The sequence below is a fragment of the Micropterus salmoides genome, unplaced genomic scaffold (genome assembly GCF_014851395.1).
Source record: "Micropterus salmoides isolate LMB-PRFRI ecotype aquatic unplaced genomic scaffold, ASM1485139v1 Ms_hic_scaffold_18, whole genome shotgun sequence".
Lineage (NCBI taxonomy): Eukaryota > Metazoa > Chordata > Actinopteri > Centrarchiformes > Centrarchidae > Micropterus > Micropterus salmoides.
The window spans coordinates 10,883,070-10,899,153 of NW_024040928.1; the positions used below are offsets into that span (position 1 = coordinate 10,883,070).

Consider the following 16,084-nt stretch of genomic DNA (forward strand, 5'->3'; position numbering starts at 1 on the left):
TGTGATGAAAAAATTAATGCTGCCCTATAGGTGGGTTTTATAAGGTGACATTTAGTCACATGTTGGACAGAAATGAATGCACTTGTTTTTGGTTTCTGAGTACTTTTTGTATCTTGGGAATTTGATCAATCGATTGAAATGAGGACAAGAGAAGCTGTTTGGCTATTGTCATTTCTTACAGGCTGCTACTGACATTTTAATCAACTGAAAACAAAATAGTGATTCCCGCAGTGAAAGTGGCGTGTTCGTGCAGTACCTACATCATGACAGATTATATACACTATTATTACTTACTAGAGTTGCACCGATCGATCAGCTGGTGACCAGAATTGTCCGGTTTTCAGCTAAATCGGCCGTGACTAGTGACTGGTGCTAATCAGCCCCAAATATTTGATCCTGTGCTAGTCACCTGCTGCGCCGCACGATGGTTCAAGCACACAGCAGCACAAACAGTAACCAACTGAATGATGAAAATATGTAGTCGTGGAAGTTCTTCGCTGTGAGTAAAGAAGACACAACGCTTGGAATTTGTAATACCTGCAAGGCCAAAATAAACTCTGTTTCCTCTCACAGACTTAACTTGTGCTGACCGCCCCGGTATATTAACAGCCACCACGGTATGTTTGGCAGACACAGAGAGAGATGTTATATGCTATTAGGTGAGAAGACGCGGACACGGTGGCTATTTTAAAGCTCGAACCAGGAAAAGCAACACTGAACACACCTGTTGGTGCAGATGTCATTCAGTACTAGAGTGATCTTGATCGTTTTCGATAGGCATCGTTAACAACAAGTAAACGTGGGTGGAAAAACAGAAAATGCACCTTCAGAAGAACAACAGAGCAGACAGATAAAGGGAGAGATAGACAGAAGGGAAAAGTTACTGTAGTGTGTGAGTAAACTCACACTGGAATTAAGTAGAATTAAAATGGCGAGATACGAAATAACCTACTAGAAATAGGTAATGTATTCTTTGAAATATTTTCAAATATAAACTACTAATATACGTCGGTGCATCTCTATTACATACTTAATGGTGTCCTATCTTGTCTTCCAAAAAAGTCAAGTTGATCCAGAACTGTACTGATGAAAACGAGAGGGGAGAACACACATAATGGCTCTTTTCAAATCCCTACAATGTTGCCTGGAGTTTAAGCATAGTTCTTAGAAAGGTTTATAGTTTAGAAAGCGCTTAAATGGCCTTACACCATATGTGTCAAAAACATTTTTTTGTTTACGATTTGGGAAAGCCCTTGAGGTCCTCTGGGAGCAGACTTGTAATGGTTCCAAAGTGAACAAGAACAAAAAGTCTTGCCGATTCTGCATTTAGCTCCTGTGCTCCTAGCTTTTGGCACAGCGTCAATATTTCAGAGGTTGATGAAATTTTTTACATGAGCTCAAAACCTTTTGGGTCCTTGTATGATAAAAAGAATAATAATAAACTCTATTTATATAGCTATTGTCTTGACAATGTTAAGTGTTTTACAAAAAGAAACAAAACCAGACAAATGAAGGCTGAAGAACATGAGCAAAGAGGAAGTGAAGACAATAGAAGGAATACCATCAAATTAATAGTAATAAAAACAATAAAAATGCATATTTCCATATAACACAAAGAGAAAAGTATTAAGAAGAGATTTGAAAGAAGCTAAAGACTTCAGTAGGCAAAGAGTGTGTCTAGGCTCTAATAGCAAAAGCCCCATCACCCTTGGTCACAAGCTGTGACGTGAAAGCAACCGGCAGGGCTCCATCACCCGATCTCAACGATGATGTTTATTTGATTCCTTAAAGCCTGTTTTGTTGAGTAAAAGTGTTGGGGATGAATTGTTCTAATCATTGATTTATTTGCAGCAGCTGTTGCATGGTGATAAATGTGTGCTGCGCTAGTACAGAGTGGAGGTGTGCCCATAGACTGTGAGTGTGCAGTAGCTACAGAAACGTGTAATGATTTTTAAAATGCGAGTTAATGATTATACACAGACAGGTGTGGCACAGAATCCCTGGAGGCTGATTTAGAGCCTCTGCAATATTGATGTGGTGGTGGCACGGTCTTTGAAAGGTCGTTTAAATGGAGCCTCTACATGTCACCACATGAACTCCACAGCAGCAAATTACAGTTGTACTGAAACTTAATAACTCATGAAGTGTTGGTACAAATTATTACTGGCTGAGAGAGCGAGGATGGGGGGGGACTGGGCGATGTTCATATAATGGATTTTGGCACTGATTACCATGGCAACAAACAAAGATGAACATAGACTGCTTTTTCATTGTTTATAAAAGACATTGTCCGGTGCTACGGCAGTATCCCTTTCCTGTATCATTTTTGTCTACACTTTAATCCATGGTGGTGATAGTGGGATACACCATGGTGGCTGATCAGGCAGTGACTGTTGGGCAAACTATGCCATATTAAGATGTTGGTCTGTGACAGCTCCGATGGTGTGAGGGACAATTTCTCAGATAGTGTTCATATCTTGAATGTGTAGTCACACTTCACTTCACTTCCGTCCATTTCTCTCTCATAGATGTTCCCTCTGCAGAGCAGGAAAAGCTATTCATCCAGAAGTTGCGGCAGTGCTGCGTCCTGTTCGATTTTGTCTCAGACCCACTGAGCGACCTGAAATGGAAGGAGGTGAAACGGGCAGCACTAAGCGAGATGGTGGAGTACATCACCCACAACAGAAACGTCATCACCGAACCCATCTACCCAGAGGTGGTTCACATGGTCAGTATTTAAACAGACCACGGGCTTTGATTTGTCATTGACATTTCACATCAAACAAAGTTCATACACGGAAAAATCTAATTATTTAAATTGTCCAGTAGTTTGGGCTTTCATAGACTACTGTTTTGTGTGTTTTACTGTATCATTGCGTCTCACATTGATTCATAATGTGCCTGAAACAGAATAGTTTTATGTGAAGTTCATGTTAATAATCAGAAACATTAATCACACCATCACTGTTTCCCACAAATGAAAGCCTCTCCTGATTTTAATTGGCAGCCATAATCACCTATGATAGAAAACACATTCTTACCCTGCATAGTAGAGCTGACCGATAAATCATATTTTCCTCTTTTTGAACAAGCGCAATAAACACATCACAAAAGACTACCTGAAAACTAATATTTAGGGATAGGCATTCAAACGCGGTATTAAACGGGCCTCAAGGCTATAGTGTTTATTATCAGGCTGCAGCCTTTGCCCTGCTCTGTGTCAGTTACACACACACACACACACACACACACACAGCCACAGAGCAGCCAGCAGAACAGAGAGGTGGCAGTGGAGACAGTGAAGTGAAGGTAACTCCAAATAACTCGAGCTGAAAATATCTGCACTTGTAACTGAAAGTGCAGTTTAACCTTAAAAGTAAAAAGCCATTACTTTATCAATACACCTGTTCAACAAGCGTAAACATGTAGAAAGCGATGTTCTACCCTGCTTTGTCCACAACTTCTCATCCTATATGTTTTACACAAGGACGGCACGCTATCGTTAGCTTGGCAATTAGCAAAAAGTTGCAAACAAGCTAAATTGTTAAGCTTAGTTTGCCACATACCTTTAAAATTTGGCACATGCTTGTAAACATAGCTTCTGGCTGAGACAAGCCAGTCCCTCCTCTCTACCAGCGGTAACGTTACCTATAGACAATGAATCACAGCAGACTATCAGACTGGACTGATACGGACTGATGTCTAAACTCTTCATTTTTTCTCATGTAACGTCACTCAGTATTTTGATTTCAGAGTTTTTATACTGACTTTGCTGTTGTAAACTAAGTAGTTATGTTTAAAATATCCAATTCATATTCCTTTAGTCAATTTAAAAACAACCAGGCAGCAAATATGCACACTTCATTATTGGTTAATTTATTGCAAGTCATATTGTCATCGCAATATTGAACAATGCTATCGCACATTGCAGATTTTCCACATTTTGTCCCTGCCTACTACCTAGTGATGTTATTCTGCTGCTAGTGTAAGCCTATTTTTACATAACGTAAAACTTAAATAAAAAAAAAAGCCTAGTCCCAATTAGACGTCTGTCTCATCCTGGCCTGGTGTGGCTACATGTTTTGACAAATAAGTCTCAATTAGGCGTCTGGTCTGGTTTTTACAGAAGTCCTTTAAGGCTTGTGCAGACTACACGACTTTCAGCGTCGGCCAATGGCTGTGCCGTTCACACTACACAACTTGCGGTCTTGTGACGGGAGTCTTGAAGTCATTGTGGCGTTCACACTACGTGACTGATAGGTGACAGGGCCTCACACACTACACGAGCTGACAGCGGCTGTGTCACCCGACGCTGGTCTCCAAACCACGTTTTGTCAAGAAAACGCACGTGAAACGGGAAATGACGCGAACCAACACATGAAACAACTGTTGTTTGTTATTATAAAGATACCAATTATAAAGACAAAAAATCTGTGTGAAAGAATGGATTAGCACACTCAGATAGCAGGGATTGTCTGAGCTACAGAGAGCTGAGGGGAGTAAAAAGTGTTTTGTGGTGAAAAAGTAGCTGCCGGCTCTGCCAGGTGCCTGCTCTCATTGGCTGGATGTGGATTTCGAGTCTGCCGACTCTTCCAGATATTTGGCATGCTAGATATCTGGCAGACGTTGGCGATGTGTCAGAAATGTGTCGGGAAGCCGTTTTGATGCGTCATTGAGTAGTTCACACATAACGACTGGCCGATCAACTGCTGATTTACCCCCAATCACAGCCTGACAGGCAAATTGGGCTGAAACTCGTGTAGTGTGAACTAGGCTTTAGATGTCTAAAAACTCTTAAAGTTCACCCAGTCGCCAGCTTGAGGTAGTTCTAAGCTGCTTAGATTGTGCATAAATGTTTTAACTTTCGTCAATATGGACATGCTACACATCCTTTCTTTCTCCACAATCAAATCGTTTTGTTCATTTTATGGAAACATTGAGCACCAAAATATTATTCATTCAGATTTACCGACATGGTAAAGGAATTAATTAGGCCTGATACATATAGATGCCTTTCCCAAATGTTCATGAGGTCAGTAACTTAAGCAAATAAAAATTTACAACAGAAGTTTTACAGTAATAATTGCATATTATTTAGCTCCATAAAAAATATCCTGCCATTCTCATGTCTGTTTTTTAATTCCTTTAACTTACTGTATAAGGATATTTGTTAAGAAGCTAGCTCTTTTTCATGTGGGCTTTAATTCTGTGCCATGTGAAGAGAAGAGTACTTACTGGTTTCAGACCTATGGCACCTCAGTGAGTCATAGGAAACTCTCATGAGCATCACTGACCTCAGTTCCAAAGATCTGTGTCTCACAAACCATAAACTTAACAGTCATCCTTAAAATCACTGATCTTCCATTTATTTTGGTTCCCACAAGTGGGTCACTTCAGGGTATTTGTCTGAAGATGGCCAAGAAAGTATTGAGGTCACTAAACCTAAATGGTCTGTCGCTTCTTTCTCCGCAGGTCTGAGCCTGTTCATTCAGTTGGGCTGTAGTCAGCGTGGCTGTCATTGAGCTCCTACTGTATATTTATTAGACATGTGTTCCTCTGAGCCTTGTGGCCTCAATGTGTTCATGGTGCCAGGTTTGCTCTCCCAAATTAAAAAAGCCTTTGATGTTAATCAAAGCCCTGCCTCAATGCCACATGGTAAACTGCAGATGATCAAGGTGCAAATTTACCCCCATCCTCCTTGTCATAGCTTTATTTGATCAGTGCAGGAGAAAATGCAGCAGAGCTGCCAAATCAGCATGAAAATATACTCTCATTCCTTGCAGCCTCTTTCCCCTTCCCCCCTTAAAAACAAAGACTCTTTGAAGTCCACTGATGGCTTTCATCATCAAAGTATGGATATTGACACTACAAACTCCTTTTATAGCCATAAAGAGTGTATTCTTATGTTAAGGCTGGACATACTATTTCCCCCCGTAAGATTTTGTTCTTTGGGGTGTGTTTGATGCCTCAGTGTTCAAGCTTTACAACAATATTTTGGAAGACCTTTGGATAACACGACATTGGTTGTTCCATTAGTCCCCTTCTCTCGGGGGGAGTAAGAAATGGTTTCTACTAAGAATATAAACATGATCGCGAGTAAGTGTGTTTTGACCTCTGGTCGACTGGACTGGACCCTGAGTGTGAATAGACGAAGAGGGAAAATAGATGGAGCCAAGTTTGGGAAATGGTATTGCCAGTGAAACACAAGCACAAGAGGGAATATTCAACCATCAAACACAATTTCATTCATTCTTTTTCATCAAGAAAATACAACATTTTCTCATTTAACATTATGAAGATGGATTTGCATAATGTAAGCCTTATTTGACAAAACAGTATTTATATTTACTTGTCTTTTGGGACACTTGTGGGCAATAATGCGATGTACTGGAACTAGTGTTTGGAAGAAAAACCACTTTACAGAGGCTATGTAACATTGTACCAGTGTTTGTTTTAAGGTGTATTTTTACTGTGATCTGTGCAGTAAAATAGCATATAACATATATTGTTCCAGTGAGAAACTTTTCACAAAGGGTCAGGCTTGTTTTCTTCTTTAGTACTTATCAGTCAACTCCCTTAACAACCCATGTGTAATAAATTGTGGGTTAAGTTACTGATTGTATACTATCTTGTTTGCTTGTCAAATACTGTGGCTGATGGATTTCTGAATTCTCCCATCAGGTTCATTATTTCAGCTTTCAGATGTGTTTTACAAGCAATCAATTAATCATCCGTTGTCAAAGTGGCAGGTCGAGTAGGCAAACTTAACAGCCTGAGCTAATGTTTACTAGGGTTTGACAACAGCAACTATTATGTTTTCATACTGGCTACATGCGGTATAAAAGGTGATTGTATCCTGTCGAAATGTCATTCAGTTTCTGTAGAGACCATGTCTTCAGATCACTGGTATAGTCTATCCGCCAGCATTTATAGAAAGCAACAATTGGCAGACCTACGCGACAGTAAATCGCACAATCATAAACCTTATTTTTACGTGTGTGGTGAATCATATGGTATTGGTAATTAATTCTCCGAACCGGCAAGCCCCACGGCACCAAATTTGGCATGGACCATCTCTGGACAAAGCTGATAAAAGTTAACGGTCCCCAGATTGATGCACGAAAATCGGGTCCAATTATAAGCTAACAATTCTTCATGCAAAATGCAAAAAACAGGAAGTGATGTATTATTAATTTTTTTTTGACTTCATTGTATTTAAATAGTTAACCAAACTCCACACTTGTTTGATGTCAGGCTGGACTGAATGACGTATCACAGTGTGCATGTTAAATCACAGTAATAACAGGAAGAGTCAAGTTCTCTTCAGACTGTGAAGAGAACTTGACTCTTCCTGTTGTTGTCTAGTGATTCCATTTTAGTTTTGTTGATATTGTTTTGTAAAATAAACAGTCAAATCTGTAATTGCAAGGTATCGAGAATCTCTTACGTTGACTGAGCAATGTTGGATTTTCGGTGGATTGTTGAGCTGAAAAACCTTTCTTTGTTTTTCTCCCCCAGTTTTCTGGAAATATGTTCAGGACGTTGCCTCCATCATCCAACCCCACCGGTGCCGAGTTTGACCCAGAGGAAGATGAGCCCACACTAGAGGCAGCATGGCCACACCTACAGGTACACAGTTAACCCCCCCCCCCCCCACACACACACACACACACACACACACACACACACACACACACAGAAATACACAAAAGACATACTCAGACAAAGTCTTGCTTATTCACTGTAAACTGATGAATAGAATCAATCCATCCAGATGTTACTTTCAAGACTTTTCACCTCTGCTCTTCTTCCCACAGATTGTCTATGAATTCTTCCTACGGTTCTTAGAGTCACCTGACTTTCAACCAAACATAGCCAAAAAGTATATTGACCAGAGGTTTGTAATGCAGGTGAGCACATAATGATACAAGTTTGTGTTTATGGTTATAAATGTTAAAGAGTAAGGGCATCGTTTGCATTTTCACGATGCTCGAGTGTATTTTTCTTCCATCTTTGTGTCTGGAGCTCAATTGAATTTGCCCTCAGTGATTTTAGTAACCTTTTTTTATTTTCCTGCACAGCTCTTAGACCTGTTTGACAGTGAAGACCCCAGGGAAAGAGATTTTTTAAAGACCACTCTTCATCGCATCTATGGCAAGTTCCTGGGCCTGCGAGCGTACATTAGGAAACATATTAATAACATATTTTATAGGTGAGTGAGGAGTTGAGTACGTTACTGATGCTTGTGTTTGTGATTAAATGGAGCTTATTTTGTTAAATGTTCCACCGTGATGTGTCACTGTGTTGCTTTTTCAGGTTCATTTATGAGACTGAACATCATAATGGAATAGCAGAATTACTGGAAATATTAGGCAGGTAAGATATTGAGGTGCACCCGTGAAACGTTGCTGGTGTTTATGGTTCAGGTTGTGGTTTTGTTTTAAATTAAACTGACACATTTGTGTTGATACATACAGGTATAGCCTTTGTGTTATCTCTGTTGTCTCTAAAGACCATTATGTACAGACCTAGTGCTTTTTTTTTCTCCTTACAGCATAATCAATGGGTTCGCATTACCATTGAAAGAAGAGCACAAGATATTCCTGCTGAAAGTTCTGTTGCCTTTACACAAAGTCAAGTCTCTAAGTGTATATCACCCACAGGTAACTACAGACTGTCAGTCTTAAATATTATGTCATGCCTTGCTGTGTCATTTAAATAAATTGAAAAACATATAACATCAGTGTTTACAATACTGCGATTTTCAACATGATGTCTTTCTCCCTTAGCTGGCCTACTGTGTGGTACAGTTCTTAGAGAAGGATAGCACCCTCACAGAACCGGTAAGACATGAGTTATTAATGTTGCTATGTTGTTAAAAGCGTTAATGGAATTATCCTTTAACTAATCTTGAGCAGACAAGATTTTAATGTCTGGTTGAACTAGGGCTGGACGATATGGCCAAAAATGTTATCACGATAAAAAGTCAACACTTGATGCCAAACAGTGGATCACTTCACAAATCTGAGGTAGAAGATTCAAAACGATTATGATAAAATCTTTTTCAACACATGTGCATGAGTAAAATTAAGTAAAAGCTTTTTTTTTTCCCTCAACAAAATAACCATCCTATTAAAAAATTAAGTCCTAATTCGTATATGATTCAAGTGAATAAAATCAAATATTTATTGAACATTTGTTATATTGTTATTGAAAAACATTATATTGCGATAATTAGTTTTATTGTCCTGCCCTAGGTTGAACCCAAGGACTCCACTGACAAAGTGTAGTTTTTGACATTTCCTTACTATACTCAGTTGCAATGTGATTTGTCAGGGTACTCACTGTAGTGTAGTAGTTAGGCTGCCCACCAAATAAACATGTTAAGCAGTCTTTTATTATCTTCTATCTATAGTAGTTATATCTTCTTTCTTCTGACTATCTTCAGAATTGCCTGGTTGTATTATTTTAAAATCTTAGTGAAGAACAAATGAAATGCATTTTGATAATAATAAAAGGGGATAAAAAGAGAGACAACATTTGCTTGCTTAGCCCGTGTGATTTCAGTATGAAATAAGAAAACAAACCTGATCTGATTTGTATCCCACACGAAAAGTACAATGATGTACAAAGTATATACATAGCTATCTGTGCTATATCCCTCTAAATATGTGTGTCAAACTTTTGTAAATGCTAGCTCCACTAAAACTTCATCGGCAGATTATTAGTTGGACAGATACATACCGTCTATACATTCTTCTGCTTCTTGAATTAGTCCGTTCTCCTTTTGTGTGCAGACGGTGATGGCTTTGTTGAAGTATTGGCCAAAGACCCACAGTCCAAAAGAGGTGATGTTCCTCAATGAACTGGAGGAGATCCTGGATGTCATTGAGCCTTCAGAGTTTGTGAAAGTCATGGAGCCTCTCTTCAGACAGCTGGCCAAGTGTGTGTCCAGCCCACACTTTCAGGTCTGACACTCATCCTAGCAAACATTTGATGTGGTTTAGTATATTCGTTATACACATGCGCAGAGGGAATGTTGGTAGATTTTTTTCCCATCTAAAGTTGTCTGTCTGTAACCTTGTTAGGTGGCAGAACGAGCTCTGTACTACTGGAACAATGAGTACATCATGAGCCTGATAAGTGACAACGCTGCCAAGATCCTGCCCATCATGTTCCCATCCCTCTACCGCAACTCCAAGACCCACTGGAACAAGTGAGTCACTGCACAGGCTCCGCTTTGCTTTCCTTTGTGTCTGTCTCTGCGTTTCTCTACTAAGTATGTAAATCAAGTGACTCGTGGTCATGACTTGTGTGTCTGCAGGACGATCCACGGGTTGATATACAATGCTCTGAAACTCTTCATGGAGATGAACCAGAAGCTGTTTGATGACTGCACCCAGCAGTTCAGGGCAGAGAAAAGCAAGTAGGTCACATGCGAGACATCACATCCAAATTTTCCACCGCAGCTACGGCTCTATAACAATATAACAATATAAACACTATTAGTAAGGGTAAAAATAACTAAGCAGGGAGTAAACCGGAAAAGTAAACTGAAACACAAACTCATGAAATGCTTTGAATGTAAAACATTTGCAAAGTCAGTGTCTTTGAGTAAATATTTCCTAGTGATTGTGTCTGGTTTTGTTTGGGGCGTCAGAGAGAAGGCCAAATGGAAAGAGAGGGAAGAAGCATGGTTGAAGATTGAGAATCTTGCCAAGTCAAACCCACAGGTGAGCAAAGAGATTTTAACCTATTGATATATTAATACTGCAGGCATCTTAGCGGCTGATAGTGTACATCAGGATTGCCTCATAACAATAATCTATTTGACAATTTTATATTTCTGTGATTACAATAATAAACATCCAGTATAATACAAGCACTTCAAATGCACAATAGAAACCTTTGAGTATGCGCAGTTCACCGATATAAAACTGACTTCTTAAAGATTTAATGTCAAAAGCAGCAATAATTGTGCACACGCCACAAAACTTATATCAACTGTGTGTTGCCTCTGAACCGTTCCTCCTCTTCTCTCCTCCCTGCACAGTTTCTGATGTACATTGACTCGGCAGGCTCAGACGGCCCGACGGACATGGAGACCGATGGGCCTCTGCTAGACGACGTCAGCATGCTAAAGAAAACAGTGGAGGAGGAAGCCACGCAGGTGAGGAATAGAGTGTCGTCATGTAGCGCAGTGCAGCGGTAAATATTTGTTTTGTGTGGGGCAGGTGCTGTGGCAGGGCTTTGTGGTTGATACACCAGACTCCATGTACAACGTGATTGCTTTGTGTAAACCTACTAAAGCTAAAAATACATTTAGGAAAATTTTCTCACTGTTGTATTTTGTTAGTTTGGAGAAACACTGCTATGCTTTGATCTTTCATATACGTCTGCTTTAGCTAACACTCCTCAGCTTTTTTCAATCAATTCTCAGCAAGCTCTCGCTTCAAATATAATTTAGTGCAATTTTGCTTCTCCTTAATACTTCATTCCCTTTTTAGCTGCCCTTTATAATACATTAGTGTGGTTAATTTTTTTACTGTATGTAATGTGTGTATGCTCAATGTGTGTCTGATTGGATACAAATTAACTTTACCAGCCATAGCTACAACATTTGAGGCCATTTCAGGTAATGTTACACACTAGGATAAAAAACTCTCCTTCACTCTATGCCATAAATAATTTCTTCTGTCAAGATTATTATTAGATTATTCAAAGCTTACGGACATTGGGTGACATCATTCACAAAGTGTCATCCCAGCTGTCTTCCAGCTTCCAAGTGGAACAGTGGACAAACTGGGACTAAAGAACTCAATTCTTTGCCTTAAAGTAAATTGTTTATTTTTGCAAATTGTCTTGCATTCTTTTCATATTGCGTCATGAGGCCTGCTCATCTTGGCACTTACCCTGTCATGTCCTGCAATTATTTACTCTTCATAAACAATTTTTGCTTTAAATGTGTAGCCACGACGAGACATTCAAATCAGACAGAATTGTACTGAAACTTTTATGTGATCTTTCAAAGTGTGAGAGCAGGTTGGTTAAGAAGGCCAGATGTGTTTTTGTTTGGATCAAATCTCAGACGTTCACGTTTTCAGACGAGCTGCTGCACTGCGACTGTGAAGTAGGGGTTTTTATTTTTGAATGTTAATGATCCCTCTGTGTCCCACTGTCCCCACGTGTCCAGATCCAGAAAGATCAGCGTAGAGAGCGCCCATTGATGAGGAGGAAATCAGAACTTCCCAGGGACATCTGCACTGTCACAGCCCTGGAGTTGCACCGGAGAGCCGATGAATTGTTGACGACGCAAGACGGCCACTAAGAGGGCACCGCAAATTCCACCATAAACCAGCAGCAGCATCCACAGAGGAACTACGGTCCAACAGAGGCCAGCACAACAACAGAACTCTGGTATCTCAGCCCAGCCCAGCACAACATAACACAGAACTGAACAGCCCCAGCTCTACCTGACACAGAAAATGTCTGAAGCCTCTAAGCCTGGTTCGGCTTTTCGGGACAAGCAGTGCTCGGCCCCTACTGACCCCCCCCCCCCCCCCCCACACACACACACACACACACACACACACACTTTTACCCACCTGGTTGTTGTCCAGCAGAGACATCTGTGGCACTGAACGGTTCTGCATGACCACGACATGCACCGCGCCCTGAATGTCACCCAAGATACTGTAGTGTCGTCTTCTTTCCCCCGCTGTTTTTTCTCTTTTCCTGTCCTCTCAACTTGTTGCGTTTTCGGGGGTGCTGTGCTGCCCCCTTCTGGTCATTTCTCTCAGGTGTTCTGTTCTGTGTGTGAGCTGTCTTCTCTTCTTGCCTCTTCTTCATAGATGTCAGGTGCTTGTACAAATAATATGAGCCCCCCAGCTGTAACCTCCACAGAGGACTTCTTGGGTTTAATTTGGGGGTCAGTGTTAAAAAAATCATCCGTTGATGAGAAAAAGACAAAATATTTAATATTAGCTATTTTTCTCATAACATTGAAACTAGACAGTTGTTTATATTTTTTCCTACATAGTATTTTAGGAGCTCTTCTCAGAGTAAAACACACTTCCTATCTGCATAACTCTTCTGTTTGGAGCTTGCTAATTTTTTCTCAGTTAATTTTCAGTTAGCTGTGAAGATTCATTGTTCCTCCTTTTAATCAGGACAGGGTCATCTGGGAGTAGAGGATGTCTGGATTAACAGCGTTACAACACAGTTCTGTTTATCAAACAGTGCTGGCCTGACAAAGGTCCAGATTGTTCCTTTCTTCTCTCATTAATTTAGTTCCTTTATTTTCCTTTGAATTGTGCTAGGCAATAAGTTAACACAGGTCACTGTGTGCGTCAGCGGCTCAAACAATGGCCCGATAGTTTGTTATAACATGTTTAGATCCATTTGATTGGTCCTTGGAGATGAGTCCAGCCTGAGCCCGGAATTGCTGCGCCAGTTACATGAGAGGGGATTGTGGGATTTATTTTTGGTTGCCCGTTCATATCCAGATATTGTAGGTATCGTGTTTAACATGGTCATTTGCTTTCAGTACAAGTCATTCATGTGAGGCTTACGAGAGGTCAGAGAGATGCGGTTGCTCGTCTGGGACTGTTGCTGTGTTTAAGAGAAGTCTATGTGGGGCAGAAACTGTGCTGATTGTGATCTCTTTTTCTACTCTTCTCAAGCAAGACCCTTTTATTTATAAAAACACTCGTTCGAGATTAGACCGCTTCATAGATATGAGGTATGTTTGGTTTGAAGAGGTCAAACATAAGCCTTTCTTTTCACAGTGCCTTTTTATAGTCTAAGGGGATATTTGCTCAGCCGAGAATCGAGTAGTAGCATGAACTAAAATGCCAGATCATTATGTAACATTGGTTTTCCAAAAACAGATCCGCACTTAGCGCACCTCCAGCCACTTGGACTCCGGCACATGCCTTGTTGAAGCTACAAAGTCGACTTTGTAGTTAAAAAGCTAGAGAGGAGAAAAGCAGAGTGGTCGCCCCAAACCACTTCAGCAGTAAAGCACTTCCTGATAAAACTTGAAAGAAAATAAAAAAACACAACTGAAAAAAAAAAAAAAACAACTAGTAAAGAGTTGAAATCCGTGATGCTGTCTGTCTTGGTGTGTGGGGTCACCTCCCATGGGTGGCTGTCGATAAGAGCTAGCCTCCACAGGAGAGGAAATCACCTCCTATTGTGACTTCTTTTCATTCTGTGCCCCCACTGCCCCATTCCACTTTAGATTTGTACCATTGTTTGACCCCTTCTGCCCAGACATGCACACTGGCTGTAGCCCCCCCCTTTCAGTAAAAACCCACTACCCTGTAGGGCTCGTTATTTGGTCTGTTTGATCTGCTTCTGGATGCTTGCAAGTTCTTTTTGTTGTGGCTTTACTCATCCTTTGCCTGCAGAACCATTTTGTCAGTGTTTCAACTGAATGTGCAAATTGTAAATAAAACTGCAGTCGCGCTGTTCCATTCTCTCCATGTTTGTCTTGAAGAACAACATTCACTAAAGGTTTCGCCAAAAACCTCATCCCCTTCTACCCTGGGTATTATAGTGGATTTGATGAGGGGAAGGTGAATCCATCCCTTCAGTAATCCTCTGATTGTCCTGTGATTTGTCTGGGTTGTCATGCAGCAGCTTCTCATTGGTGACTGTTGTTCTTCTTGAAAAGGCTTTAATATTGGCTTCTTTGGAGCTCTCTTCCTTTTTACATAAGCTTTGTTTTCTTTTTCTTTTAAAAGAATGAAGTGTCCTTTTGGTATATGTCTCATACTAAATGACTTCATCTAATATTGTACATACTATAATGTACTTTTATTTTATGTTATAACTATTGTTAAATGGTAGATATTTTGTACAAAACACCCCGTGTACAGAATACAGAGGTTATTAGCAACTGAAGACAGTTGATATGTGGCACAGACGTCAACACATGTGACTATTTGCATTTAGAAACCATATAGATTTTGGATAGTTTTTTATCTATTTGTAATCCGACATCTTTTCTGTTTTTGTTTTTCCATCTCCAGACATGTGTTGAGATTCTACATACCTGAGCTTTTTGTGTGTGCTTTTATCCAAATATCCGGTGGTGTACATCTATCTATATACAGCAAATAAAGAGAACATGTGAGTTTTATATTTTCATCCTAAAAAACACCAAACTGTTCTGCGTGTTGTCATTTTTTTTTTTTTTTTTACAGCACTCTTGATGAACGCCAGCTCATCTCTGGCCCAGAAGTCCTGTTAGAGGGTTTTTATTCAAACAACCACACTTGAATTAACAGCAAGACCTTGTCTTCAATGTGGAGTGCAAAGGTATCTGGATAACAAGTTTAAATCATAACAAATTAATTTACATATAGCACCATGAATTAAAACATCCAACTTTAATTTTGGAAACTGAAACTGTCTTAGTACCTATTTTACATTGGATAAGCAAGTATTGCAGTAAATTTAAATAAGCAATGTAAATATGTTTATGGGAAATAAGAAAGGACAACTTATTAATTCACCTTTAGTCCTTTGAAATTGTTATACAGGCACTGAAATGTGGCATTTGTGTTGAAATGGCCTTGTGTAAATGTAAATGCAGTCTTTTGCTGTCACCTGCTGGACAACATTGGCAAACATCCAACACCCTTGAAAGCAAGAAGATTCATGTCAAGAGGTTTATCCTAATCTGAGGTGGGTAGAGTAGCTAAAAACTGTACCCAAGTAAAAGTACTGTTACTTTGCAAACAAGTACTCGAGGAGAAGTAAAAGTAGTCATCAAAATAACTACAGTACAAAAGTATTCACTGAAAAAATTACTTCAGTAGCGAGTATCAACGGCACACTACTGCCTGAGGACGACTAAGTTGTGTCCACATGAAATAAAAGTAGTTTGTCTTTTTTTCCACACAAAGTACATAATTTGGTCTTTTCTGTCTCTCTTCATCATACGAATGAGCATGACTAGTTAAAGGCACACCGCCTGCACACCCTTAGCTGTATATATATACATATAATATTTGCATATTAAAAGTTTTGAAGCATCATATACTGTGCGCATATATGATTAAACTTATTAGCATTA

The 16,084-nt window shown here is 39.8% G+C and overlaps 1 protein-coding gene across 3 annotated transcripts in view; it reads left to right on the forward strand.

Annotated features, from left to right (window-relative positions):
* ppp2r5cb (protein phosphatase 2, regulatory subunit B', gamma b) overlaps nucleotides 1-15,170 on the forward strand; it is a 31,471-nt gene extending 16,301 nt beyond the window's left edge. For all 3 annotated transcript variants that reach the window (XM_038726513.1, XM_038726515.1, XM_038726516.1), the window contains 13 exons: nucleotides 2,529-2,728; nucleotides 7,519-7,629; nucleotides 7,818-7,910; nucleotides 8,082-8,212; nucleotides 8,317-8,376; nucleotides 8,555-8,663; nucleotides 8,790-8,843; nucleotides 9,798-9,968; nucleotides 10,089-10,216; nucleotides 10,325-10,426; nucleotides 10,661-10,733; nucleotides 11,054-11,170; nucleotides 12,194-15,170. In XM_038726513.1, coding sequence (XP_038582441.1) covers nucleotides 2,529-2,728; nucleotides 7,519-7,629; nucleotides 7,818-7,910; nucleotides 8,082-8,212; nucleotides 8,317-8,376; nucleotides 8,555-8,663; nucleotides 8,790-8,843; nucleotides 9,798-9,968; nucleotides 10,089-10,216; nucleotides 10,325-10,426; nucleotides 10,661-10,733; nucleotides 11,054-11,170; nucleotides 12,194-12,328 — 1,484 coding nt within the window. In that variant the 3' untranslated portion in view covers nucleotides 12,329-15,170. The remainder of the gene's footprint in view (nucleotides 1-2,528; nucleotides 2,729-7,518; nucleotides 7,630-7,817; nucleotides 7,911-8,081; nucleotides 8,213-8,316; nucleotides 8,377-8,554; nucleotides 8,664-8,789; nucleotides 8,844-9,797; nucleotides 9,969-10,088; nucleotides 10,217-10,324; nucleotides 10,427-10,660; nucleotides 10,734-11,053; nucleotides 11,171-12,193) is intronic.
* Nucleotides 15,171-16,084: the final 914 nt, after the last annotated feature.